Raw genomic sequence first — 25,776 nt, forward strand, 5'->3', positions numbered from 1 at the left:
CTGCAAAGAAAAGGTCAATCTACACATGAGTGGTCGTAGCTGGAGAAAAGACCCAGAGCATAGTGAGCCCGGAACATTTATACCTGAGCAACTCCCCTTTCGCATTCCTCCAATAGACAAAGGAGTCTGCCTTTCCAGGCAGTGTTTTCACACCAATTTGTCTACTGCAGGTATCGGGGAGCTGACTCCCTGTGGATGTTGTAGGAAGGTGCAAGTTCAGTCCAGATATCCTAATTTGAATACACAAAAGAGCCTGGTATTCTGTGTTGATGGGAAGCTATAGCTCTGAGACAAAGAAATTGAATTTACCTAACAGGACGAACAGAACTATAATAATAAAATATTATAAATAAAAATATGTACAAACTAAATGTAACACCCAGCACAGCCAGTGGAGATAGAAACACTATCACTATTGTTCCCAACAAATAAACAAAAGCAGGCGCAGTTCGACATTGGAATTTAATTTGACAGGATTTGAAGTACACATCATTTCACACGATTACATTCAGGTTTACATGGAGATATAAAAATGTGACGGACAAAGTTTACAGATAGCTGCCTCGTTTTCATTTTTTTGCTACATGAGCCAGTGACGCTTTTCCTCTGGATTTCTTCTTCTCCTCACGCAAGAATTTACGTTGGTGTGTTTTGACAGGCCGGGACAAAACACACAAAATGCCCCTCTGGATGATTCTATAGAGGAAAAAAAACAACAACGTAGACACAGTTGGGTCAATGACGGACGTGTAATGAAGACAAAGTCTTTATTTTGTTTTTTTTTTCTTCTATTTTGTTTTTTTCTTCCACTTACCTGCAGGTTGTTGTGACATACAGGACTGTGGGGAGCAGTCAGGTGATGGTGCACACACTTGCCAAAGCGATGTAGACAGGAGGAGTCAGAGGAGGCGCAGGTCTGAGGACACGAGGGGGGTTTTAACAGCAGACAGCTTGAACAGGAGGTGTGTTGGCAAGAGTCCTGGCATGAGTTTTTATCCAGGGACGCAGACCTACACAGCAGGGGCATGACATGTATGTTAAAATCCAACATAGAAAGCTTTAATTTAAAAAGAAAAAAGAATTTGTTGAGTGAAAAGTGCAGTGTGACGCATGTAGGAGGGTTTATTGGCAGTTTGTATTGTACAATTTCTTCAACAAGGTTACTTGTACAGTTAGAGCATGCATTTTGTGTTTCAAATGTAAAAAAAAAACAAAGACAAACATCCTTTATGGCAGGGTTTCTCACTCCTGGTCCTGTGGAGCCACTGTCCTGCATGTTTTAGATGTTTCCCTGCTCAAACACACCTGGTTCAAATGGTCAGCTCGTCAGTAAGCTCTGCTGAAGCGACCCGTTTATTTGAATCAGGTGTGCTGGAGCAGCCAAACGCCTAAAACCTGCAGGACAGTGGAGTGAGAAACCCTGCTTTATGCTACAGAAAGGCCACGGTTGTTCCTCGACTCCCTTTGGAACGGAATAAGGGAATAGATGATGCAACCTCTCATCATTAATGTCACTAATTCTTGCACACTGGACCTTAAAGCTTCATTCAGTCACCTGGCAGAGCAGATTTCGGACGGGTTGTCCCGACAGTATTCCCTGGTGCATTCCGGGCGACACGTCTCCGCAGCCTGTGGTTCCATCACTAAATAACAACAACAACAAAAAAACCCAAGGTAGGTTTTTGCAATTAGTGGAAATGTGCATTTGCATATTTAATATTCTGAGCAACAACAAAGTGTGAAATCTCACACTGCATCTGATACGGTATCAGTGCGAGCGACAACTCCTTTCTCCCCAGAAAGATAAGGGGAATAATAATTATGGCTTAACTGTTGAGCAGACGCCTTTGACTTAAAGGAAGCCTTGACCACACCGTCAGTCCACACGGCTCATAAAGCACGTTTACTACCGTTCCGCACCATCACGCACACTTCACTGCTGAGATAGAGCTCAACACGTTTACTCAAACCCTCCGCTTAAGATAACTATGAATAGTTTTCCCTCACGTTGTATATTTTAGGCTTCACAACTTTTGTTTCACAGTTAGCTGTAGACGCGTTGTTGCAGAAATCTTTGAATTCAAACAAATATGATATCAATTTCTTTTGGATTTCATGCATTTTTTTTCATTTTCTGCAACACTGAGCTATACAATAGGGAAACAGATTATTTATCCTATTGTCATATAATGCGTATAAATACATCACTGACAACTGCATAATTGATATGGAAATGACGTGCAACCTGTAATCAAATATGATGTTTATTTATGAAACGGACTCAGATTTGTGTTTTGTGAAAAATCAGATATTGCAGTTGAAAAATGTTCATCAAATTTATAATCAAAATTGCTGTCAGATGATATTGGTGATATTAATTCAGCCAAATCACATAATCATATGCTGTGATGAATTCTCCAGAGGGAATTTTGTCCTGCACATCTCCATAAAAACAATACAGGCTGTACCAAATCGCATCAATGACAGATCTGCACACGTGACACGTGCAATTTTGTATATATTTTTTATATATATATGTATAAGAATATTGCACAGTTAAATCTCACCTGTTTTACAGATGCCTTTGCGTTCCTGGTCTGTATTATCCTCGGCTTCCTCCTGGTAAACGCACACCAGTCCCTCGTCACATTTACCCAGATAGTCCCACGTTCCTCCACAGGTCTCGCCCTCTGTTCTGGCGCAGACGGGGCAGCAGCCGCACACGCCCGTGGTGACGCCGCCCCTGCACTGCAGCTTCAGCGCCCGCCGGCTGGAGCAGTGTATCCTCTCGCAGGGCGGACAGTGAAGGGCCTGCAGCTGCTGACCTGCTCCAGAGGCCGCGTCCTCTGACCCCGACGCCCCCAGCAAGGCACTCGCCAAGAAGAAGAAGAGCATCCACATCCTTCACAGATAGAATCCTGAGGTGAGAGCACACACACCCACACACTTATATACGTCGGCGGCACCTGCTACAGCTTCATAGTTTATGAGCCTCATTCATCCTCCACCCTCCACCAGCAGCCAATAGATGAGGGCGGTTAATTATCCCCACGTCTTATCTTCACTCTATCAACACTGTGGTTTTCTTTAGAAATAATTCCTCCTCCTGAACATGAGATAAGTGTGATGAGGACTGGTCCACTTTGTATGTATATGGAGTCACGTGACCTCTGGTAGGGGCAATTCAGTACACGTACAGCTGGGTAGTGACCTATTTCTTGAAAGAACAAAGGGATCATCAGCGGGTTATCTGGATAAAAACAGACAGGTTGTACATAAGCTTGTGTACAATAAAAAAAAAAAAAAGAGCTCACTATTAATGGAGCTCTATATCTACAGTACTCAAGTTTTCTTTGGCTTCCTTTCAATCGACTCACTTCAGTTGTGTAATGAATGTAACCCACAATCACAGGGTTTACTGAACTTAGTTTGGCTCGTTACAGGAGTAGAAATGTTTGTCCTCAAGATAAACAAGTTAGATAACTTTGATAAAGACTCTGAAACCAACACAGTCATGATACGACGTGTTAAATTGGTTTAGTATTATTTTGTCATTCGTTTTAAGCTGTTTTACGAACATTATTAAAATGACTCTTCGTCATCAACACAGTTAGTTGATAAAAATAATACTTTTTAATCAGCAGCAGACACTGTTTAAGATTTGTATACACATAACAATAATAATAACATGGAAGTGTAACTGAAATATAGTGCATCCATATTCCTCTTTCTACATGTTTTATCACACACTATATAACAAACCTTTCTTAGGTGATAAAAATGATTTAACAAAAGTGGCCTGGAGCCAGATACACAGTGTGAAATGGATGGATTTAACAAATAAAAATAAGTCATTTCGCCTTAAATACACACTATTCAGCTACTGTAGGATGCTGCAGTCATAAAACTATATTACTTGATGAAATCCTTGTTGTTTCTAAGACATTTGTTTTTGTGTGTTTTGATTCATCGCTAAGTAAACAGTTTTAACAGTTATATGGCAGCTTATTAAACCTGCAGCGGAAACTCAGGAATCGACAAATATTGGACACTTGCGTGACATTGCGATATTCAAATGAAGTCGTATTGTTTTGTTCCATGACACATAAATCTTTTATTCCCACCGTTATTAGAAAGAAGCTCCGGGGTCGTATAAAAACGTATTTATTTTCAAGGAAACCATTGAGTAACACTGAGTACAACAGGAGTGATTCATTCAATAGTCAATAAAACTTGCGACTCCTAACGTCATTAAGATCCAACATACAGGACATCTTGGAAAACAAGATTTGAAAGCAAACGTGTTGGCAATTTGCTGGTGCTACAATTCCATTGATTCTTTTTTTTTTTTCCCTAACCACATACCAAATTGAGGTGATACACACCAGTGTAGAAAAGTGACAAGATTTTACATGAACTTACAAAGAGCTGGATGTCAAAGTGCAAGATGCCTGAACCCCTCCCACCACCACCATCATCATCATCATCATCATCATCAAAGGGGACCAAGATATTGAAATCAGAAATGGACTCTTAAATACAAATTTCCAAAATTATTGTTTGCCAGTATGGCTTGTATTCAGATGAGACCCTAATCTAGTTTACAATACATAGTTTTAAAATATTATTTCAGAAACATTTTCCTCCCAAAGATACATTATTATTATTATTTTTTTTTTTTAAACTGCACCTTATTACAGACGACTGCATGTAATGGAGTAAAAGCATCACAGGAAAAATGCAGGCATACAACAGAAAAGCAGCAGTTTATCAACAACTTCAAACAAAACACAATAACTTTTCTTTTTTTTTTAATATATAAAAGAAACCAAAAATCAAATACTAAAATCTGAAGTGAAAATAAAACGACTTAAAAACCTTGAAGGAAAAAAAATCTATATACATATTATTTACAAGTAAATAGAGTGAATATTATACAGGTTCGATAGTTCTGCTCAAGGTCAGGCTGAAGCCAACGAGGTCCATAAAATCCAACACTGCATGACATTCAGTTTTGTCAATCCAATATGGTTCCAAACCATCCAGGAGAACGACTTCAAGGTCACACTAAAGAGAAGCGAGCGGAAAAAACAAAACAAACAAAAAAACCCTGCTGCTTTGAGCAGGTCACTTTGTTCTGAGGCGGGTTCGAGTGCAATCGTTTAAAAACATCCAGGACCTTTTTTTTTTTCTTTTTTGATTCAAACATGAATTTCTCTTTCTTTTTTGCATGAAATTAAAATTATTGTGACAACAATGGCAAATTTTTTTTTTTTTTGCAGACAAATCCCCATTAAATGATATCCTTTATCCAATTTTTGAGACCATTTGAAGTCCGAGACGAACGCGTAGTCCTCAGTCTGGAGGAAGAAGGTCGTGCAAACGATACCTTTCTCTGATGTGTGGTCTAACGTCTTCATTCTGCGACGGAGAGAACAGTTAAAACTACTGAACCCTCAACAAAGCAGACATTTTCAGAATTATACAAACAAGTGTTTCTAATATAAGCACTGCCTCGAGAAATACGATATCATCCGTTTCTTCTGTTAAAAGGGAGTTTTTTTTCTCCCTCTACTGTTGCATAGTATTTGCTTATTATGTGAAATGTTGGGTTTCTCTTCTCTATAATATTGTTACGTTTTCTTTTGCCTTACTATGTACAGTGCCTTGAGAGAAATAAGCATAATTTCTAAACTGAAACCGTTATTCCTGAGACCAGATGTAACAAACTTGTGTTATTTTGAAGTGAATCTCACTGAACCTGACCTGAATTAAACACACAAGGATTTATCCTGAAGTTACAGCACAGATTATTTCAAAGAATTTGAGGCAGACGATCGTCTCATAGTCAGATATTCTTAGGTACAGAACAGAATTTACAATATTGTAACTGCAAAAGCAATATTAATTCCATCGTATAATGAAAGTGGCTAATTTACTGACTTGAGACACTTAAGTAGCAACTAAATTAAGAAAAAAGCAGGTGGAATATTTTATAAACACACCACAGGTTCAGCTAAGCTACTAATCTAAATGCACAAAGTGACAAATACATACCAGCTCCACAAGCTTCTCGAGGAAAGGAACAAGCTTTAGAAGTTCATTGTCATTTCTATCCACAAACCAGCTCTCTATAGGAATTCCATTGGCAAGCTGAAAAAGACGACATCTGTGTTTAAGTACGACTGTGACACGGAAACAAAGAAAATGTCTTGTATTTGTTGAGATTTACCTGATAAGCAAAGGCTTGGGGTGAGTTGTCGATTATTATCGTCTTGGAAAGATCACGTCCGAGGATGTTAAGGTCTTTGATGTAGTTGCCTTGGACACAAACACAGTGCTCACGAAATAGTCTGTGTCTGAAAAGAGAATATGAAAACATTCTGTTTGTTTTAATTCACACATTCAAAAAGAACAAATGAATTACATAAAGAAACTCTTTGACAAAAGGATTTAGTGAAACTATAAATATTGATGTTTTGCATTCCGTGAGACATAGTGGCTACAGAGATGAGGGCGGTTAATTATCCCCAGGATTAATATAGCAACAACACATCAGTCAGTTAAAACTAACCTGTCTCACGATGGTCTAAGATTAGTTGGTGAACACGTCCATATAATAAGATAATTTCCTCTGTGTCGATGTAGTTACACGTCTTTAATCTCTATTGGTCCTCAAATGTTGACTTATCCCCCAGGAATTAATTAAGTATTTTTGATTATGATAATCAGTCAATTCAGAACAAACTTAACACTATTTTACTGATTAAATCCTACTTTCCCAGCATGTCTTTAATAAACATGCAGGAAATCAATTCCAACAGTATACAACAACAAAATGAGCTCTTCAGATACTTTTGTTTACACTCACCTGACCAGCTGTTTTCTTGGGTCCAGGATGTTGAGCAACTTGTCGGCGTACACTTTCTTTGAAGCCGTGAAGAGAATAATCTGAAATATTAATGGACATGTGAATGAGTGATGTGTATATATGTAAAAACACAGAGCAGGTCAGAGAACAACAAGAACAAAAACTGTCTCACCTCGTACTTTTGAGTCATGCGCTCAAGAAACTCCCGGAAAAAGGGTCTCAACCGAACATACACCTTCAGATTACAAACAACAAAACAAAAGACATTTAAAGAATCACGCGCTATGATTGGAAATGTAAGTTTTACCAGTTCTCACCTGGTATATTACATCCTGAAAAAGCACAGGAAACGTCAGTGCTGCGTCTTCTAACTCGTTCAAGCTACAGTGAACCAGCGTTTCATCCTAACGGCAGACAAAGAAGAGAAATTTGCATGAAAGACGGACTGAAGTCACTTTATTTAAACTCAACGACACGTGGAACTCTTCACCGCTTACCAGATCTAAGACGAGAGAAAACTCTGGCGTGCTGCGAGTCTTTAAAGGTAGCGCCGGTTTTCGCGTTAACTGCTCTTCCGTCAGTGGAGGCACATGCTTGATGAAGAAATACCTGGAGGTAGAGGAAAATATGAAAAAGAACCCTCATTTAGACAAAAAGAAATGTCCTAGCAAAGGCAAATACTTTCAGACGAAATAAAATAATCTTGTCATTTGGCTCAAAATGTGAACAATAAGAACACGTAATACACCACTTAAAGAGACATTTTAATAATGGAGATTAATTTAAGGTAAACTGAACAGTCCAGTGGAGTCAATTTTGTTTTTGCTGCCATCTAGTGGTTAAAATGTTAAAATGACATTAGAATCGGTGCGTTCAGAAAACTGTAAAGTGTTATTTATGGATGGCTCGACATTAAAATAACAATAAGGATCACAGGAGGAGGTCCGAGTGTCATCGGCTTCTTAAAAATAATTGCTCTACTTACGGATCAAAAACTTCCCAGTCCTCATCATAAGTGGTTTCTGCAGGAACTGAGGGTAGTGTGTGTGGGTAACTGCCTTCTGGAATACAACCAGGAGCTGATGAAGACAGAAAGATGGGAAAATTGTTGAAATGTTACGCTATCGAGCAGCAGGGATCCCTCTTATTTTAAGTTTCCTTGAAAGCACAAAGCCTATACTGGAGGATAAAAATGTCTATTGACACAGGATTGAACTGCTGGCAGTGAAAAACAAACAAACTGTTTGGTGCTGTTGACATTTCCATCAGAGTCTACCATATGCCATCACATCAACATCAGCCCTTACTATTGTTCGTGTCGAGACGGTTTCTCCAACTAAAAGGTAGAGCGCAGTCGTACCTGTTAATGGGGGCATGTCAGTTTCAGTCGCAATCTCTCCTTCCTCTATGGACGTATCGGATGCGATTTGAAGCCTCGGAGGCAACATCAGGTCAGCGTGACATGGAGTGATGCCCTCTGTGGACGTGAGAGTGCTGCTTGGCATTTCTTCTGCCTGCTCAATGTCCAGCTGCTTCATGATTTCCTCTGCCTCCATCGCCTGGCCAGGAGAGTCTGAGCCAGGAGTGGCTTCAAAGAGGGGGACATGGAAACAGTACAGTTTCACATCGGGAAAACCTTCCGTCACTTTTAGATGAAGAGAATCTATTCTAAATACAGTATTAAATATTTTTTATTTCATTTACCAGTTTTAGTCGCTGGTGAAAAAAAGTTAAAGACTGGAGAGAAGATGGTTCCGAGTAGAGTGGTGCGTGGTGGGCTGCTTGCTGCCTCGTCAGGGGTGTCGAGTTTACTGTTTGATTTAATTGGTTTACTGTTGCACGTCATAATGTCTTGAAAAAAGGAGAAAGAAAATCATTTAAAAACATAACTTAAACCTTGTTATGCTGCTGACAAGATGGATCCGTTCCTTTTTCCCACTGACACAGACCTACCTTTATTTGGACTTTTTTGGCAAACCCTGGAGACTGATTTGTTGGAAAGGCCTCTGGTCTGTGGTGTGGAAGTAATTAAGTTGCTGTCAGAATTGCATTCGATGCGACTCCTCTTGGCAGGAATCTCCTGCTCCACCTTTTGGTAGGAAAAGGAATAAGTTAAGGTTTCAACTTTTTTCCACACAATTTGATTTCATTGAACATTAAATGAAACAAAACAAAAACAGCTGTGAATACCGATCTATGCCCACCTTGACAGCATTTCCACGTATGAATTTCTTTATCGTGGAGAGCAGGCCCGTTTCGTTCTTCTGCATTTTTCCTCGACCTCTCACTGGGGAGGGCTCCACTTTACAGTGTTTCCTTTTGGCCTGGGATGTGGGGGTTTGACGCCCAATGTTTGGCTGCTGAGGAGCTTTACGCACTCTCAGCCTCATCATGCTCCACTGTCACATAGAAAAGTCTAACAAGAGGGGAGAAGAAGCAGTCGTATTAGGTTCACAGTTGAAAAATATATTGCATGGTCAAATGTGCACATTTAGAGGCGTTTCCCATATTCTTCCCAAACATTCATTTGTGTAATGGCAAAAACAAGTAATCTAAGAAAACATACCCCATTGAACTATAGCTTAATAACAAATATTTAACTCGATGTACAGATTTACAACAATGTCAACAATATCTTTACATTACATAGACATGTTGTGAGAAATCCTGCACTTTGAACTTTTCACAGATATTTATTTTCTTTCGTTAGACAGATATTGTGATGTATCGCTACATGATTATCTTGCAATATATTGATTATCACAGAAAGGAGAACGGAAGTATCTTTGTTGTTATTATACAACCTAAAGTGCACAACAAAGGTGTAACAGGTGTATCAGGTGTATCATGCCATTACTGGTATCGTGGACCATGTATCGAGTATTACATCGTATCGTGAGGTATCCTGTGATTCCCATCTCTACGTGTGTAGTTGCATTATTAATAAATAATAATAATAATGTTTTATTGCACGTTTGAAAAACATGAATTCGTGACCGAGTCGTGCTTCTTCTGTGGGCGTCAGTTATTGTTTACGACTAAAACAAGTTTGGAGCGCAATGAATGGCAGTCAGTCGAGTGTGTGCTGTGTTCGTGTTGAAAATAATAATAATGTAAAAAAAACAACACACGCAGCCTTTGAACGGTTCACAGTTCACACTGAGCTGGTGCTCGATTCAGACGCTTCACGGTTGTTTGGTCAATAATGCTAATTGTGGACGAAGTCGTCGTAGTACGAGTCGTGTATGACAGCACCGATCACTGCCGTTATGTAACAACACACGGGCTACACACACACACACACCGACACCACCTAGCGCTAGCATTAGCCTTCGGCTAGTTTGAGTAATCACAAATCTCAGAGGACGACAGCTGCAGCTGCATGTGGACGCTAGTGTCACAAAAATCGATGCTAATGATGGCTGTCAATTCGTGTCGTTACCCTGGGGCTGTTAGCATGCTGCGCGGCTAACGTTGGCACTAGTGGCTACCGTTCAAATGTAAACGTCAGTTGCGGGCAAAGCAAAAGCGGTGACATTGGCCCGTTTGTGTTGCTAAACCGTGTCGCACACGTGTCCTCGTTTACGCACAAGCGTTACACACAACAAAACAAGCCATTAACCCCCTCGGTAAGACAAAGCTACATGACAGCTAGCTGCGCTGTGGCTATTTTGTTTGCTTCAATAACTAGCTCAGCCATTAGACTACGCCCCCTTCGCATGCTAACGCTAGCCGCTATCGTGCAGCCGGGGACGAACCTCTTTTTTTTTGTTTAACTGTTGACGGTTGTTTGTTACTAACCAAAGATCCGGGGAGCTGTTGAACGCCTGCAGCAGCGTCGTTGTCGGCTTACGCCCGCGACCGTGGCGACCCACCGGTAGAGGTCGGGCCGTGGTTGTCGCTGACAGCGGTACCTGACGCTCGGTGGCTAGTTTACAGATAAACCTTGTCCGTGGACGCCATTTCCCGCCTCATCACAAATATAACGTTGGTGCTGCGCAGGACTCACGTAAAGGAACCAACGTGGCGGACAGTGGAGTCAACAGGAAAATGGCTTTGGTGTGAGGCTCACTAGCACTCTTTACCCCTGCTGGTGTTGTTGTGTGACTACATGACATCTCCTCTGTGCAAAATGGTGCACTTGGAATTAATCAAACAATTGTCAATACATTTTTTGGACACATCACTCTTATTAATGATCAATAACACTGCCACCGCGTACAAATGTTTAAAAAAGAGTATATGCACAATGATAAAAACATTATTCTATAGTCACAATTTAGATTTTAGAACACAATAATGCCCTAAAACAGGGTGATCTGCACAGTGTGATCAGTTACATAGTATAAAAAAAAACCCCAGTTGATTTTAGCTGAGGAATTTGGATGTAAAATAGGACAAAGTCACTTTGTACATCAGTAAGTGAGCAGGCACCTTTTCAGTTAGAACTGTGCAAAACGGGCACTGAAGAAAAACACTATTAATTAATCACAGTAAAAAGTAAGTAAGTAAATAAAGACTCCTATAATATGCAATAGTGTGTAAAAACTATACTACATGAGTATTTATTATTTTTAATACCAACTGAATGTTTAATTTTGATGTTCACTTATGCAGTCATTATGGGACCTATTAGCCCATTATATTGTTAATGCAATTATAAAGTTATCACTTACTGTATGACCAACGTAATGTTTATGATTGAGTTTTGCACTGATATTACATTTTTAAATAAAAAATAAGATTTATCTTTAAAATTTAGTAAATTAACATTAACATTAATTAACATACAAACTGATATTATTGCTTCATTTCATCCCAAGATGAAAGAGTTTCCTGTATGGTCCTGGTCCACCCCACAGGCCCCTTTAGACAAGAGAAAATAAAGAGAACAGTAGTTAATGCTGTTGAAAGGTTCCTAAGTACAAACTTTTCACATGCTTTAAATTAAAAACAAGTGCTGATAAGTACCTTAGAAGTCCATGCCAATAGAGATGAGGCATCATATCAGCTTTCATGTGATACATCAGTCTTCTTTCTTTGGCTTGGTTGATGGGGAATGTTTCCAGTGGTTGTAGATTATAATCAAACTCTGCCATGATAACTGTGTTGTAGCTTGTAACCAATGGACAGGAAGTGTAGCCATCATACTGTAAACAAGAAAGTTCATGATGTAATTGCACATTTTTAGCCATACATTGACATTATAAAAGAATGAATTGTGTGCAGCTCAACCTTCTTGTCTGGTTTCTCCTTTTTCAGTACTTTGCTGATGGTTCTGTTCAGGACAGCACTCTGTGCAGCTAAAATGACAAGAAAGTGTTCAAGGCATTTTCTCTACTGTGTTTGACTTTTAAGATACAAATGCAAATCAAAGGCTGTTGACATGTGGTGTACTCTGTATTTGCTTCAATAGAACCAACTTGCTACCAGAGTTGGAAAGAGTACTGAAATATTCTACTGAAGTTAAAAAAAAAGTACCACTATTTTGATAACATTTTACTTTAGCTTTATGCATATAGTTAGTTAAACATGTACAACATGTTAAATCAGTTATCAGTTATCTTTACATACAAAGCACAATTGAGACTGACAGAGGTAAAAGTAGGAAGTTTGAGATATTGGGCAGTCTCTGTGTGAGTACTGGGTGTGGTGTATGTTGTTAATATTGAAGGTCATTGTGCAACACCTGCCGAAGCAAATTGCCTATTAAAGTATGGTGTCTCCACATCGAGAGGAGCCAGCTGAGGTGGCTCGGGCATCTGTATCGGATGCCCCCTGGACGCCTCCCTCGGGAGGTGTTCCAGGCATGTCCCACCGGGAGGAGACCCAGAGGAAGACCCAGGACACGCTGGAGTGACTGCGTCACCCGGCTGGCCTGGGAACGCCTTGGGGTCCCCCGGGAAGAGCTGGAGGAAGTGTCCTGCGAGAGGGAGGTCTGGGCGTCCCATCTCTGACTGCTGCCCCCGCGACCCGGCCCCGGATAAGCGGTAAAAATGGATGGATGGATGGAGTATTGTGTGTATAGAGAAAGGAGGACCTACATAATGTTCAAACAAATGACATAATAATCACTTACCAACAGCAGCAGCAGTTTTAGCTGTGGGCAGGCTGGTACAGTCTCCAATCCCAAACACATTTGGATAGCTCTTATGTTGGAGAGTATCTTTATCTACATCCAACCAGCCAACCTGATCAGCCAGTGGACCTCCTTTAATCACCATGTTGGGTCCCATTGGTGGTGTGACATGAAGCATCCCATACTGAGGAAGAAAAACAGATTTACTGGGTCTCATTTCTAATTTGCCAGGTGCAAATGTGTTCTTCAGTAAATCACTGATATTCTTGCCTGACACTAATGTACCTGAATTGTTTTGGTTTCCTCTGGATTGTCAAGGTTTTCAAACACAGCTTCTTGTTTGTCTGCTCTCACTTCTATCAGGTGGTGCCTCAGGTTCACTTGGATGTCACGTTGTTTAACAATTTCCCAAAGTGCGTCAGCATATTTCTTGACTCCAAAGAGCACAGGTAGTGATGTGTAGTATATTATATTTGCATTTGCCCTTTTTCCTGTCTTGGAGAGGAACATAAATAAGTTACATTTTTATAAACCACAGGTGTAAGAAATCATGTCTTGCCGAACATTAGAGGTTGCACCAATATTGTCCAATTTAGGGTTGCCTATGATCTGCCGTTTGCCTTCTGCTGTAAGAGTCAGTCTCTAGAATACAGAGGGAGAAAACGACTACTATCAATTGTAAAAGAAGGAGGAAGAGGCTCCAGACGAATTTAATTAAATCATCGGAATCCTGTTGGAGACGAAAGGTGGTCACATGGTGTAGGAGACAGCCAATCTGCACATGTGGGTGGGCATACTCATTGACTGTTTGTATACAAATATGTATGGCTATGTTGAGTGAGGAGGAATTCACTGTGAGAAAGTAAACCATGCTTTCATTGAACCGTTGTAATCTTTGGAACTACCTTTAATGTAATAAACCTAAGGAATGTATCATTCCGAGAGACGAAGAAGACCTTCCCGTATTTTTCTTACACAGGGCAGATGATACACAAATACAGAATTAGTATTACATCACAGATTTTAAGTACCTTTCTGAGAAAGGCATCTGCCAGGTACATGATCTTCTGTGGAGCTCCAGGACATTTGATAATAGAACTTGGGAAAGTGAACACAGCATTTCCCCCTTTGAAGTCCTGCAGTGCTTTCCATGTTTTCTCCACTGTCTGGACCGAGTAGTTTGAGCCTATGTTTGGATGTTCAAACCCCTCTGGTAGTCCTTTAATCTGTCATTCAGAAGAGTCAAAGTTTACAGATTTATACAGCAAGTGCATGTGTACATATGCAGAAACAAACGCAACATATATTCACCTTCTCAAAATGGAATTGTAGTCCAAGAGCCACAATTAAATACTCGTATGTGATCTGCAATGTGAAAGACGGGAAGATTCTAATAACCTCTTAATGCAACAGCTACTAAATGACCATTGTTGTGCAATTTGATAACAAGACTAGAGCCAACTTACCTCACTTCCATCCTCTGTGCGAACAGTATTTGAGTCTGGGTTTATTTCCTGAACTTTGGATTTTACCCACTTCACTCCAGAGGGCATGACGCTGGCGGTGGAGCGACCAGATGATTGTAAGGTTTTTGCACCAGCACCTACCAGTGTCCATATTGGCTGATAGTAGTGCATCTGAACAAAAAGTGTAAAGAAAATGTTCAAAACTACATTGATATGACATAAGATGGCATTATATTTTAAAAGGATATTTTAAATAATTAAAACTGCTATGGCCAGGGATCCTTTGCAGCCGTGACAACTATAGTGATGAGTACAACATAGCAGACAATAACAAATTAATATAATGTCATAAAGAGTTGGTGTGTAAGTTCAATGTCCTTTTAAATGTCTCTTCTCTTCACAAGTAACTTAGCAAAACAATACAAAAAAAACCATCAAACTTCTGGGAGCATTCATTCACGTTGTGCAATGAATCCTCCAGTGCTTCAGTTAAAAACACTTGCCTCACTACTTTAACGTGATTTATGAGGGATGATATTTATTCACCAACAAAAAGCCTAAATCCATGAGCAGAGAAGAGTTCTGGTGCCTGATTGTTTTGCGGAGACACAAATAGTTTCTTCTAGAATTAATCTAAGAGTCCTAAGACTGAGAGGCCCACGTCACCAAGCAAACACTCACTATCAGGCATAAAGTTCAAAATATAGAGCTATTTCACAGCAGCTTTAATAAAACATGGCCTCTATCCATGCATTAATGACAGTTTGTATCAGGATATCAACTATTGCAAGTAATATATGAAGTAATATCCTTGCCTCACTGGGCTCCACAACAGCAACATTCTCAGCTCCCATCAGTCTCTTCATTCGAGCACTCATGGTGATGCCCCCAGTTCCTCCTCCGAGCACGAGCATCTTGTAGTGCTGTTTAGCAGTAACACGGCTGCTGGTGTGAAGACTACACATGCTGCTGCCTGTGGGAAGGCACTGCTTCAGACGGTGAAATGCAGCCATTCTGTGTCTGAACAGACAAAAGACACGAGCGTTAACAACAAATCAGTGTGAAATTAACAGCAATCTTTATTTTGCTGCTCCACATACATTTAAAAACTATCTGGTCTTAAGTATTTTGTCCTTTTTGAGCAGACGTTACCCATAATAAGCCTTTGCTGGAGCTTTTTCCACCACAGATATCTCGACGGGTCACAGTAAGAAAAGCATGTGTAAAATTAAAGGGGTGTCGGTGTGTTCTATGCAATATCTAGTGTGGTAACACATCACAATAAGGGTCCCTTAATGAAAATAATAATGAAAATGTATTTCTAGATTTATTTAGTTAAGTTGCTGTTGATACTACTGTTTTATACTGTTCAATTTTAAAAATAATTCAAAATATAAATGGTGTAGTGGCATTCTTGCTACCAAAAGGCCACTTGAGGGAATTTGAAGCCATTTCCAACGCGTGATGGTGTACAACAATGATGTCCTCCATTGGCTTGAGTTTGACACTTTTATTAGCTTGCAAATCTTTTAACGTCAATTACAAAAGCTGGATCCCACAAGACTTAAAACCAGACTTGTGTATAAAAGACTTAAAGTACTAATACTGTGACACAAAACAATTAAATTGCTGCACAAACAGACACGGTTGAAAAACTGTGTGGCTTTCCTGATCCTAATTCCCTCCACCTCCTCAGCTGTGTCTCCCCTATCTAACTTTTGTGTGACTAATTACCCAACCCATGCTCACAGGTGTGCAAGTAACCCATAACAACCAGTGCTTCACCACTGACACACACACATTCACTCACACAAGCACACAGATCCAAATTGGCCACAACAAATGGCTTCCATTTGCTGTATTCAAGGGTTTAACCTGAGCCAGGCCTCACCACAATGATGATCACTTTACAGTCATGCAGGTGTAGTATGTGTTTTTTTTTAAAGAAAATAATTAAAATTATAACACATTGGTATCGGTACTCGTTATCGGTCGATACCCACAGCACAAGTATCGGTATCGGGAGGGAAAAAATCGTCTGTCTCCTTCACTATCTCTAATAGTGAAGGATTAGTATGCATTGTTCGCTGTTACTTAAAGGTGAAGTAAGTAGTTTATAGTGCCATCTAGAGGAGAGGCTGAAATTTACAACAAAGAACTGCTCCTCTGCTCACCCCCTCCCTTCCCTGAGCGCTACGGTATCCTCAGAGGGTCAAATGTCGTCCTCTTCGTCTTACTCCGTGTCAGCAGATGAGGTTCGTGAGGCGAGGGAGAGGGCGGAGCTACCGCGGCCGTAGCAGACGAAGCGGAGAGAGAGGAGGCGGGACTTCTGCTACAAGTAAAGAGACGCTTGATTTGTTCTCTCGCGTTTGTCCTTACAGGCTCCCGTAGAAACATGGCGTCGTGGCAATGCAACAGCGGCCCGCGACCGTGTTATTTTACATGACTTTATGAAACACTACGAAAATGAAGCAAAGAATATTATACAGCGACTAGACAATGCAGGAGCACATAATATGTATAAAAAAAGTGGATTTTGGGTTATATAAACCCATAAATACTACACATTGTCCCTTTAATGCTTACTCTCACCAAATAAACACCATGAGTAAATGATTACTAGAGACATTATTAATGGATTACTAATGTGTTAATGCTCAGTAATGCATACCTAATGATAACTAATTACAATATTAAACATTTTATTAACTAACTTTGTGTTCATTCAGTCTTGAATAAATTACCTTAAAGGGATACTTTGAGTAAAATTACAAGTATCTTACCAGACAATGACTTTGGTAGAAGTTGAAGTCACTTTTTATTGTATAGGTGTGTATATATATGTAAGGTGACAACTTACACCAAAGTATTTTTCTGTTCAGATACTTTACTCACTGCAAGACTCATTTATCTAATTCATTTTCGTTTGTCTGATTATAATTTTGCTAAGTCTTCTTGTGATATTTGTTGTTTCAAATTCTTATGTCGTAATGTTTCGTAATCTGTAACTAGGACGTGGTTTTCATCGCAGATGGACTTTGTAAACGTTAAATCCTAAAATGAACACGTTTTTAACGGTGAGGTTATTAACTGTCTTTCAGAAGCAAATCATATGAGGTGCACAGTTGCTGCTACTGCTGCATGCTAGGTAACAAACATGTAGTAGACGTACACCTGTTAATAATAATAACGCTAATCATTAACAGGTTAATGATAAAGCTATAACGTCAAAAACACTTAGAACTCCTACCTCGACAGCTCTTCACTGTAACGTCCGTTTGTAGCGCAAACTGAGACCAAATGCTTGGTGTAGAGTCTCCGTGTTTCCTGTTAAAGTGAAGTGTTCCCACTGTGTTGTTCCCCCTGAAGTGACCTCGAACTTTACACGCGTTCGTCCGTTTTAAAGTAGAGTAAAGTAGAGAGTTCTGCTTCTGCTGGACTGTACAATGTAGCGCCTTGGCCACGCCCCCTTCACATGTAACCAATCGTAAAAACGCCGACTCACTCTGATTGTACGGAACCGTATTGCATTCACTTGAAAAAAAACCAAAAAAAACCTCCTGTTTTCCTCAGTAATTAATTTTCGGTTTGATTTTTTGAAAAAAAAAAATCTGTTTCTCTGAGTAATTTTTTTTTTCAGAGTAATTTTTTTCTGTTTTTTTCGTGCAAATATTTTTCCCCCCTGTTTTTCAGAGTAATATTTTTTCTGTTTTTCAGAGTAATTTTATTTCTGTTTTTCAGAGTAAATTTTTTTTCTGTTTTTCGTGCAAATTTTTTCCCCCTGTTTTTCGGAGTATTTTTTTCTGTTTTTCATGCAACTTTTTATTCCCCTGTTTTTCAGAGTAATTTTTTTTTTCTGTTTTTCAGAGTAATTTTTTTTCTGTTTTTCAGAGTAAATTTTTTTTCTGTTTTTCGTGCAAATTTTTTCCCCCTGTTTTTTGGAGTATTTTTTTCTGTTTTTCATGCAAATTTTTATTCCCCTGTTTTTCAGAGTAATTTTTTTCAGAATTATCGAGAACTCTTGCTATGGTACACACGCCGCCGAAGGCGATTCTGGCACCTCAGCTGCACACCGTGTGCATCCAATATTTTCAGCAGTCTCCTGATCGTCTCTTGAGTCACAACGTAGCCAGCCTGAATGCATTTCAAATGCATCATCTTGTATCCATGGAGCATGCCATATCTGTCCAACTGATCCTGGAGAAAGATTGCTATGTCTAGCAGATCTGAATGGGCTTTTCCTTCTGAACAACCGCAAAGTCCTCAGGTGCCAAATTAATGATACCATCTATCTGACTTAAAGACAGGACTATCTCCCAGTGTCTTAAACCCAGATCAAAGTAAACTTGATTAAACTAAACAAGCCGTCCATGTTGTTATAAAAAAAATTACTCCGAAAAACAGAAAAAAAATTACTCCGAAAAACAGAAAAAAAAATTACTTCGAAAAACAGAAAAAGTATTACTCCGAAAAACAGAAAAAAAATATTACTCCGAAAAACAGAAAAAAAAATTACTCCGAAAAACAGAAAAAGTATTACTCCGAAAAACAGAAAAAAAATATTACTCCGAAAAACAGAAAAAAAAATTACTCAGAAAAACAGAAAAAAAAATTACTCCGAAAAACAGGGGGGGGGGGGGGGAAATTGCACGAAAAACAGAAAAATAATTACTCAGAAAAACTGAAAAAAAAAATTTGACAGAAAAACGGAAAAAATATTAGTCAGAAAAACAGAAAAAAAAATATTCAATAAATCAAACCGGAAACTAATTACTGAGAAAAACAGGAGTTTTTTGTTTTTTTTCAAGTGAATGCAATACACTTCCGTATTATTGTGTCATTTCAGCGTAATAAATTATTTGGGTATAAAAAAAACAAGAAAAAAACAATTATGCTCGGGTTAGGGTAATTTCTCGTGTGAAAAATTAATGAAAATTATAAATATATACATTATTTATATTTGTAAATATTTATTTTATATTTATTTACCTGGTCATTTAAAAACACAAGATACGATATGATACATACAAACAACATGTGATTTTACAAAAATAATTTTTTTTATTTTGTTATGAGTTCTTCTCATAATCTTGAAGCTAAAATCACAGTATTTTGTGCTGGGGTTAAAAATGTAAAAATTGAACGTAGCCTATTTACAATTCCATGTATACTCAGTGTCACAATATCAGATTAGTTATCGTGAATAACTTCATAATGTGTTGCATTAGATAAGATTACATTTAAGGCTAGAGTCCATCACCGTAGTCTGATCTCACATTTGAAATAGACATAATTTCCTTTGGAAGCTCTTATTCTATAGATCAAACACACAGTAATGCACTCACATGCAGGAGACTAATGATCCTGAAGTTTTTGTTTTAGGGAGCTCAAGCCAGCAAGTAAATACAGTTACAAAGTATAAAAAAAGGCATAAAAATGCAGCAGTTTGCACAAATAAATCAGTTCATTTTGAACCACATTTAGCTGAGGAATTTAGATGTATAATAGGACAAAGTCACTTTGTACATCAGTAAGTGAGCAGGAACCTTTTCAGTTTAAGCTGTGCAAAACAGGCACTCAAGAAAAACACTATAAATTAGTAACAGTAGAACAGAGCTTTGCATTATATGCAATATTGTGTAAAAACAATAGTATATATTTTTCAGTTGATATTTTCATTTACAACTGAACTTTTAATTTTGATGTTCACTTATGCAGTCATTATGGGAGCTTTTAGTGCATATAATTCATGAAAAAAAAAAGAAGCAAGTATGAAGCTGGCGCTGACTGTATGACCAACAGAATGTTTCTGATTGAGTTTTGCACTGATGTTAAAATAAATTATCTTTAAAATGTAGGACATTAACATTAATTCACATACACACTGATATTATTGCTTCATTTCATCCCAAGATGAAAGAGTTTCCTGTATGGTCCTGGTCCACCCCACAGGCCCCTTTAGACAAGAGAACAGTAGTTAATGTTGTTGAAAGGTTCCTAAATACAAACTATTCACATGCTTTACATTAAAGTGCTGATAACTACCTTAGAAGTCCATGCCAATAGAGATGAGGCATCACGTCAACTTTCATGTGATACATCAGTCTTCTTTCTTTGGCTTGGTTGATGGGGAATGTTTCCAGTGGTTGTGCATCATAATCAAACTCTGCCATGATTACTGTGTTGTAGCTTGTAACCAATGGACAGGAAGTGTAGCCATCATACTGTAATCAAGATAACTCATGATGTAATTGCACATTTTTAGCCAGGCGTACTTTGACATTATAAAAGAATGAATTGTGTGCAGCTCAACCTTCTTGTCTGGTTTCTCCTTTTTCAGTACTTTGCTGATGGTTCTGTTCAGGACAGCACTCTGTGCAGCTAAAATGACAAGAACAAAGTGTTCATCAAGACATTTTTCTCTGTCGTGTGTGACCTTTAAGCAGTGTGTGAAATACTATTTAATAATCGGGGCGTCCCATCTCCCATCTGTTTTACCGCCCCAGGTGCCACCCTGCAGTATTGGCCATCTTCCCTGTCAGATGTGGGCTTGTGTGGGACTTTTCCACAAAGCAATGGAAAGCAATTAATTAAAACTTTGAAATACAAAATTACAAATTAAAAAATTTACTTTTTGTCTGGTTATAAAGGATAAGAAAGCATGTAAAGTGCGTTGTGTATGTGAATCATATATGTAAAACTGAAATGAGAAAAATCTTAGCCTTTGAGGCTTTCAGGGGGTCTCGAATGTTAATCAGGGGGGTCTAGCCCCCCCAGACCCCCTGTATTTCACACAGTTCCTTTAAGATACACATGCAAATCGAAGGCTGTTGACGTGGTGTATTCATAATTTACTAATATAGAACCAACATGAGAGGTGAGTACTGAAATATTCTACTATTCTACTATTTTGATAACATTTTACTTGCAGTACTTAAAGTAAAAGTACTCGTCTAAAAATGGACTCAAGTTAAAGTAAAAAGTAACTTGTTAAAAATGTACTCAGAGTAAAAGTTACTTAGTTACTTTTTAAACAAGGTTGGGGTTCTTTCTTATGTCGGACAAGGGGATACAAATCTCACATAAAGTGTTTTTAATTAAAGGCAAACTTTTACAAATCAAAGTCCTTAATTGGTGCCAATTCACCTGCTCTCATCATTTACTGCTTAAGTTTCGATTTTTTTAAATTCAGGGCAACATTTATTTACTCAGGAACGGGTGTGATTTAAAATGTAGAAAAGTATTTTTCTTCCCAAAAAAATACTTTACTATAATAATAATAATAACAAAAAAAAAACTTTAAAACGTAGAAGCACACAAAAAACCTCCCCAATTACAGTAGCGAGTAAATGTAATTAATTACTTTCCACCTCTCTGTGCTACCCATGGAATTACCCCAAGTTGTTATGAATGTAGTTAAACATGTACAACATGTTAAATCAGTGTCATCCTTAAATACAAAGCACAATTGAGACTGACAGGGAAACAGAGGTAAAAGTAGGAAGTTTGAGATATTGGGCAGTCTTTGTGTGAGTACTGGGTGTGGTGTATGTTGTTAATATTGAAGGTCATTGTGCAACACCTGCGGAAGCAAAGCTTATTAAAGTATTGTGTGTATAGAGAAAGGAGGACCTACATAATGTTCAAACAAACGACATAATAATCACTTACCAACAGCAGCAGCAGTTTTAGCTGTGGGCAGGCTGGTACAGTCTCCAATCCCAAACACATTTGGATAGCTCTTATGTTGGAGAGTATCTTTATCTACATCCAACCAGCCAACCTGATCAGCCAGTGGACCTCCTTTAATCACCATGTTGGGTCCCATTGGTGGTGTGACATGAAGCATCCCATACTGATGAAGAAAAACAGATTTACTGGGTCTACTGCAGACAAAGTTTATGGATTTAAATACAATCTAAAACACCGTTCATTGTGGGAAACAGTCAGTTAAACACTGATATTCTTGCCTGACACTAATGTACCTGAATTGTTTTGGTTTCCTCTGGATTGTCAAGGTTTTCAAACACAGCTTCTTGTTTGTCTGCTCTCACTTCTATCAGGTGGTGCCTCAGGTTCACTTGGATGTCACGTTGTTGAACAATTTCCCAAAGTGCGTCAGCATATTTCTTGACTCCAAAGAGCACAGGTAGTGATGTGTAGTATATTATATTTGCATTTGCCCTTTTTCCTGTCTTGGAGAGAAACGTAAATAAGTTGCATTTTTATAAACTACAGGGCGGATGATACAAAATTGTTATTACATCCCAGATTTTAAGTACCTTTCTGAGAAAGGCATCTGCCAGGTACATGATCTTCTGTGGAGCTCCACCACATTTGACGGTACTGTTTGGGAAAGTGAACACAGCATTGCCCCCTTTGAAATCCTGCAGTGCTTTCCATGTTTTCTCCACTGTCTGGACCGAGTAGTTTGAGCCTATGTTTGGATGTTCAAACCCCTCTGGTAGTCCTTTAATCTGTAATTCAGAAGAGTCAAAGTTTACAGATTTATACAGCAAGTGCATGTGTACATACGCAGAAACAAACACAACATTAATTCACCTTTAATCTGTAATTCAGAAGAGTCAATGTTCACAGAAGTACATGTATATACTGTAGCTGAGATTAGAGGATAATACTGTAGAAAGTGAGTGAGTGAGTGAACATACACAAAAAAACAGATAGAATCAGAGCTGAAACAAACAACATAAATTCACCTTCTCAAAATGAAGTTGTAGTCCAAGAGCCACAATTAAATACTCATACGTGATCTGCAATGTGAAAGACAGAGGAAGATGGATAGCTTTACCTTCATATTCAAATAACCTCCTAATGCAACAGCTGCTAAATGATCATTGTTGTGCAATTTGATAACAAGACTAGAGCCAACTTACCTCACTTCCATCCTCTGTGCGAACAGTATTTGAGTCTGGGTTTATTTCCTGAACTTTGGATTTTACCCACTTCACTCCAGAGGGCATGACGCTGGCGGTGGAGCGACCAGATGATTGTAAGTTTTTTGCACCAGCACCTACCAGTGTCCATATTGGCTGATAGTAGTGCATCTGAACAAAAAGTGTAAAGAAAATGTTCAAAACTACATTGATATGACATAAGATGGCATTATATTTTAAAAGGATATTTTAAATAATTAAAACTGCTATGGACAGGGATCCTTTGCAGCCGTGACAACTATAGTGATGAGTTCAACATAGCAGACAATAACAAATTAATATAATGTCATAAAGAGAGGTGTGTAAGTTCAATGTCCTTTTAAATGTCTCTTCTCTTCACAAGTAACTTAGCAAAACAATAAAATAAAAAACATCAAACTTCTGGGAGCATTCATTCACGATGTGCAATGAATCCGCCAGTGCTTCAGTTAAAAACACTTGCCTCACTTCTTGAACGTGATTTATGAGGGATGATATTTATTCACCAACAAAAAGCCTAAATCCATGAGCAGAGAAGAGTTCTGGTGCCTGATTGTTTTGCGGAGACACAAATAGTTTCTTCTAGAATTAATCTAAGAGTCCACAGACTGAGAGGCCCACGTCACCAAGCAAACACTCACTATCAGGCATAAAGTTCAAAATATAGAGCTATTTCACAGCAGATTTAATAAAACATGGCCTCTATCCATGCATTAATGACAGTTTGTACCAGGATATCAACTATTGCAAGTAATATATGAAGTAATATCCTTGCCTCACTGGGCTCCACAACAGCAACATTCTCAGCTCCCATCAGTCTCTTCATTCGAGCACTCATGGTGATGCCCCCAGTTCCTCCTCCGAGCACGAGCATCTTGTAGTGCTGTTTAGCAGTAACACGGCTGCTGGTGTGAAGACTACACATGCTGCTGCCTGTGGGAAGGCACTGCTTCAGACGGTGAAATGCAGCCATTCTGTGTCTGAACAGACAAAAGACACGAGGGTTAACAACAAATCAGTGCCGCTCACAACGGATGAAATTAACAGCACTCTTTATTTTGCTGCTCCACATACATTTAAAAACTATCTAGTCTTAAGTATTTTGTCCTTTTGTGCAGACTTTACCCATAATAAACCTTTGCTGGAGCTTTTTCCACCACAGATATCTCGACGGGTCACAGGAAGAAAAGCATGTGTAAAATTAAAATGGGCAGAGTTGGTGTGTTCTATGCAATAGATGGTGTTCATTCAGTCTTGAAATAAGTAACTTAAAGGGATACTTGAGTAAAAGTACAAATATCTTACCAGAAAACGACTTTGGTTGAAGTTGAAGTCGCTTTTTATTATACAAGTAAAAGTCTTAAAGTATATGACATGTACTGTACTTAAGTATCAAAACCAATTTTCGGATATAAAATGTACTTTGAGTCAAAGAAGTAAAAGTATTAAAAAAGTGAGGAGTTGCGCCAGTGAGGATTGAGCCATGGTGGCTCAGTGGTAGGGCGAGTTGAATTCCTGACCCCTGCTAGTCTCTGTGTGTGTGTGTGTGTGTGTGTCCTCGAGCAAGACACTTAACCCCATGGTGTTGAAGCGTGGGAATGGGTATGAATGAGTGAATGACAAAACTGTTGTGTAAAGCAGCTCATCAAGATTACATAAATAGAGACCATTACCAACTCTTCTTCTTCTTTTGATTTTATTTGGTAGTTAGAGGAAATGTACTGGAGTAAATGTTGATAGAAATAGAAATAACAAAGTAAAGATACACACGTTATACTACAGTAACAACGTACTAGTAGTAACTTTAGTAGTAATATTGTAAAAGGTGACTGCGTTTATCTCATTCATGTTCTTTTGTTTGATTTTAATGTTGCTAATTAGTTCATTGTGTGACATTTGTTGTTTTAAATTATTATGTCTTACTTGTAACGAGGAAGTGCTTTTCTTTTCATGTCTTGAGTTTCACAGATTTACCTTAAATTGAAACGTTAAATCTTAACGTGAACATGTTTATATTATAACAGTGAGGTTATAACAGTCTGTGTGTGGTTTCTTTAAGAAGCCTCATATGAGGTGAACAGTTGCTGCTACTGCTGCATGCTAGGTAACAAACATGTAGCAGACAGTTCCTGACTGCACAGACTCTAGACCTGTTCACACTGTCGTAATTCAGATGCATAATGATAACGATATAAAGGTCAAAAACACTTAGAACACTTACCTCGACAGCTCTTCCCTGTACCGTCCGTTTGTAGCGCAAACTGAGACCAAATTCTTGCACCGATATCAATTCGGTAAGAGACGTCGGTCAGTTTTAAAGCTAAGCTCTAGTTCTGCTTCTGCAGTATTGTACAATGTAGCGCCTTGGCCACGCCCCCTTCACATGTAACCGATCCTAAAACCGCGCTCTGACTCAGATTATGTCAC

The 25,776-nt window shown here is 38.7% G+C and overlaps 3 protein-coding genes across 3 annotated transcripts; all 3 read right to left on the minus strand.

Annotated features, from left to right (window-relative positions):
- Positions 1 to 4,245: 4,245 nt before the first annotated feature.
- Positions 4,246 to 10,834, minus strand: ctdspl2a (CTD (carboxy-terminal domain, RNA polymerase II, polypeptide A) small phosphatase like 2a). The gene is made up of 13 exons (XM_083893104.1): positions 10,673 to 10,834; positions 9,076 to 9,287; positions 8,825 to 8,960; positions 8,576 to 8,722; positions 8,232 to 8,459; positions 7,857 to 7,950; positions 7,369 to 7,480; positions 7,189 to 7,275; positions 7,044 to 7,106; positions 6,872 to 6,951; positions 6,233 to 6,359; positions 6,058 to 6,153; positions 4,246 to 5,421 (listed from the first exon to the last, which is right to left on the minus strand). Exons 2-13 carry the CDS (start codon positions 9,262 to 9,264, stop codon positions 5,356 to 5,358), a joined length of 1,425 nt encoding a protein of 474 aa, XP_083749230.1. The 5' UTR covers positions 9,265 to 9,287; positions 10,673 to 10,834; the 3' UTR covers positions 4,246 to 5,355.
- Positions 10,835 to 11,645: 811 nt separating this feature from the next.
- LOC310930445 (sulfide:quinone oxidoreductase, mitochondrial-like) lies at positions 11,646 to 17,806 on the minus strand. Its single transcript, XM_083893431.1, has 10 exons — positions 17,667 to 17,806; positions 15,232 to 15,436; positions 14,417 to 14,587; positions 14,262 to 14,315; positions 13,982 to 14,176; positions 13,236 to 13,445; positions 12,951 to 13,134; positions 12,107 to 12,174; positions 11,843 to 12,021; positions 11,646 to 11,737 (listed from the first exon to the last, which is right to left on the minus strand). Exons 2-10 carry the CDS (start codon positions 15,427 to 15,429, stop codon positions 11,680 to 11,682), a joined length of 1,317 nt encoding a protein of 438 aa, XP_083749557.1. The 5' UTR covers positions 15,430 to 15,436; positions 17,667 to 17,806; the 3' UTR covers positions 11,646 to 11,679.
- A 1,733-nt stretch (positions 17,807 to 19,539) lies between these two features.
- Positions 19,540 to 25,685, minus strand: LOC310930836 (sulfide:quinone oxidoreductase, mitochondrial-like). Its single transcript, XM_083893889.1, has 10 exons — positions 25,571 to 25,685; positions 24,125 to 24,329; positions 23,311 to 23,481; positions 23,134 to 23,187; positions 22,699 to 22,893; positions 22,402 to 22,611; positions 22,088 to 22,271; positions 20,730 to 20,797; positions 20,462 to 20,640; positions 19,540 to 20,372 (listed from the first exon to the last, which is right to left on the minus strand). The coding sequence occupies exons 2-10, from the start codon at positions 24,320 to 24,322 to the stop codon at positions 20,315 to 20,317; spliced, it is 1,317 nt and encodes a 438-aa protein (XP_083750015.1). The 5' UTR covers positions 24,323 to 24,329; positions 25,571 to 25,685; the 3' UTR covers positions 19,540 to 20,314.
- Positions 25,686 to 25,776: the final 91 nt, after the last annotated feature.

The sequence above is a fragment of the Microchirus variegatus genome (genome assembly GCF_963457635.1).
Source record: "Microchirus variegatus genome assembly, chromosome: 8".
NCBI lineage: Eukaryota > Metazoa > Chordata > Actinopteri > Pleuronectiformes > Soleidae > Microchirus > Microchirus variegatus.

Bases quoted from the DNA above. Each gene is read 5' to 3' on its own strand.
- ctdspl2a (XM_083893104.1), bottom strand. From the start codon at position 9,264: ATGATGAGGCTGAGAGTGCGTAAAGCTCCTCAGCAGCCAAACATTGGG. The intron at 6,952-7,043 runs GTGAGACAGTTT...TTAATATTTCAG, and splicing joins GCATGACTCAAAAGTACGAG to ATTATTCTCTTCACGGCTTC. The intron at 6,360-6,871 runs GTGAGTGTAAAC...TTCTCTTTTCAG, and splicing joins CCAAGAAAACAGCTGGTCAG to ACACAGACTATTTCGTGAGC.
- LOC310930445 (XM_083893431.1), bottom strand. From the start codon at position 15,429: ATGGCTGCATTTCACCGTCTGAAGCAGTGCCTTCCCACAGGCAGCAGC. The intron at 14,177-14,261 runs GTGAATATATGT...TCTGAATGACAG, and splicing joins TACAATTCCATTTTGAGAAG to ATTAAAGGACTACCAGAGGG. The intron at 11,738-11,842 runs GTACTTATCAGC...TCTTGTCTAAAG, and splicing joins TATTGGCATGGACTTCTAAG to GGGCCTGTGGGGTGGACCAG.
- LOC310930836 (XM_083893889.1), bottom strand. From the start codon at position 24,322: ATGGCTGCATTTCACCGTCTGAAGCAGTGCCTTCCCACAGGCAGCAGC. The intron at 22,612-22,698 runs GTACTTAAAATC...TTTCTCTCCAAG, and splicing joins CAGATGCCTTTCTCAGAAAG to ACAGGAAAAAGGGCAAATGC. The intron at 20,641-20,729 runs GTTGAGCTGCAC...TCTTGATTACAG, and splicing joins AGGAGAAACCAGACAAGAAG to TATGATGGCTACACTTCCTG.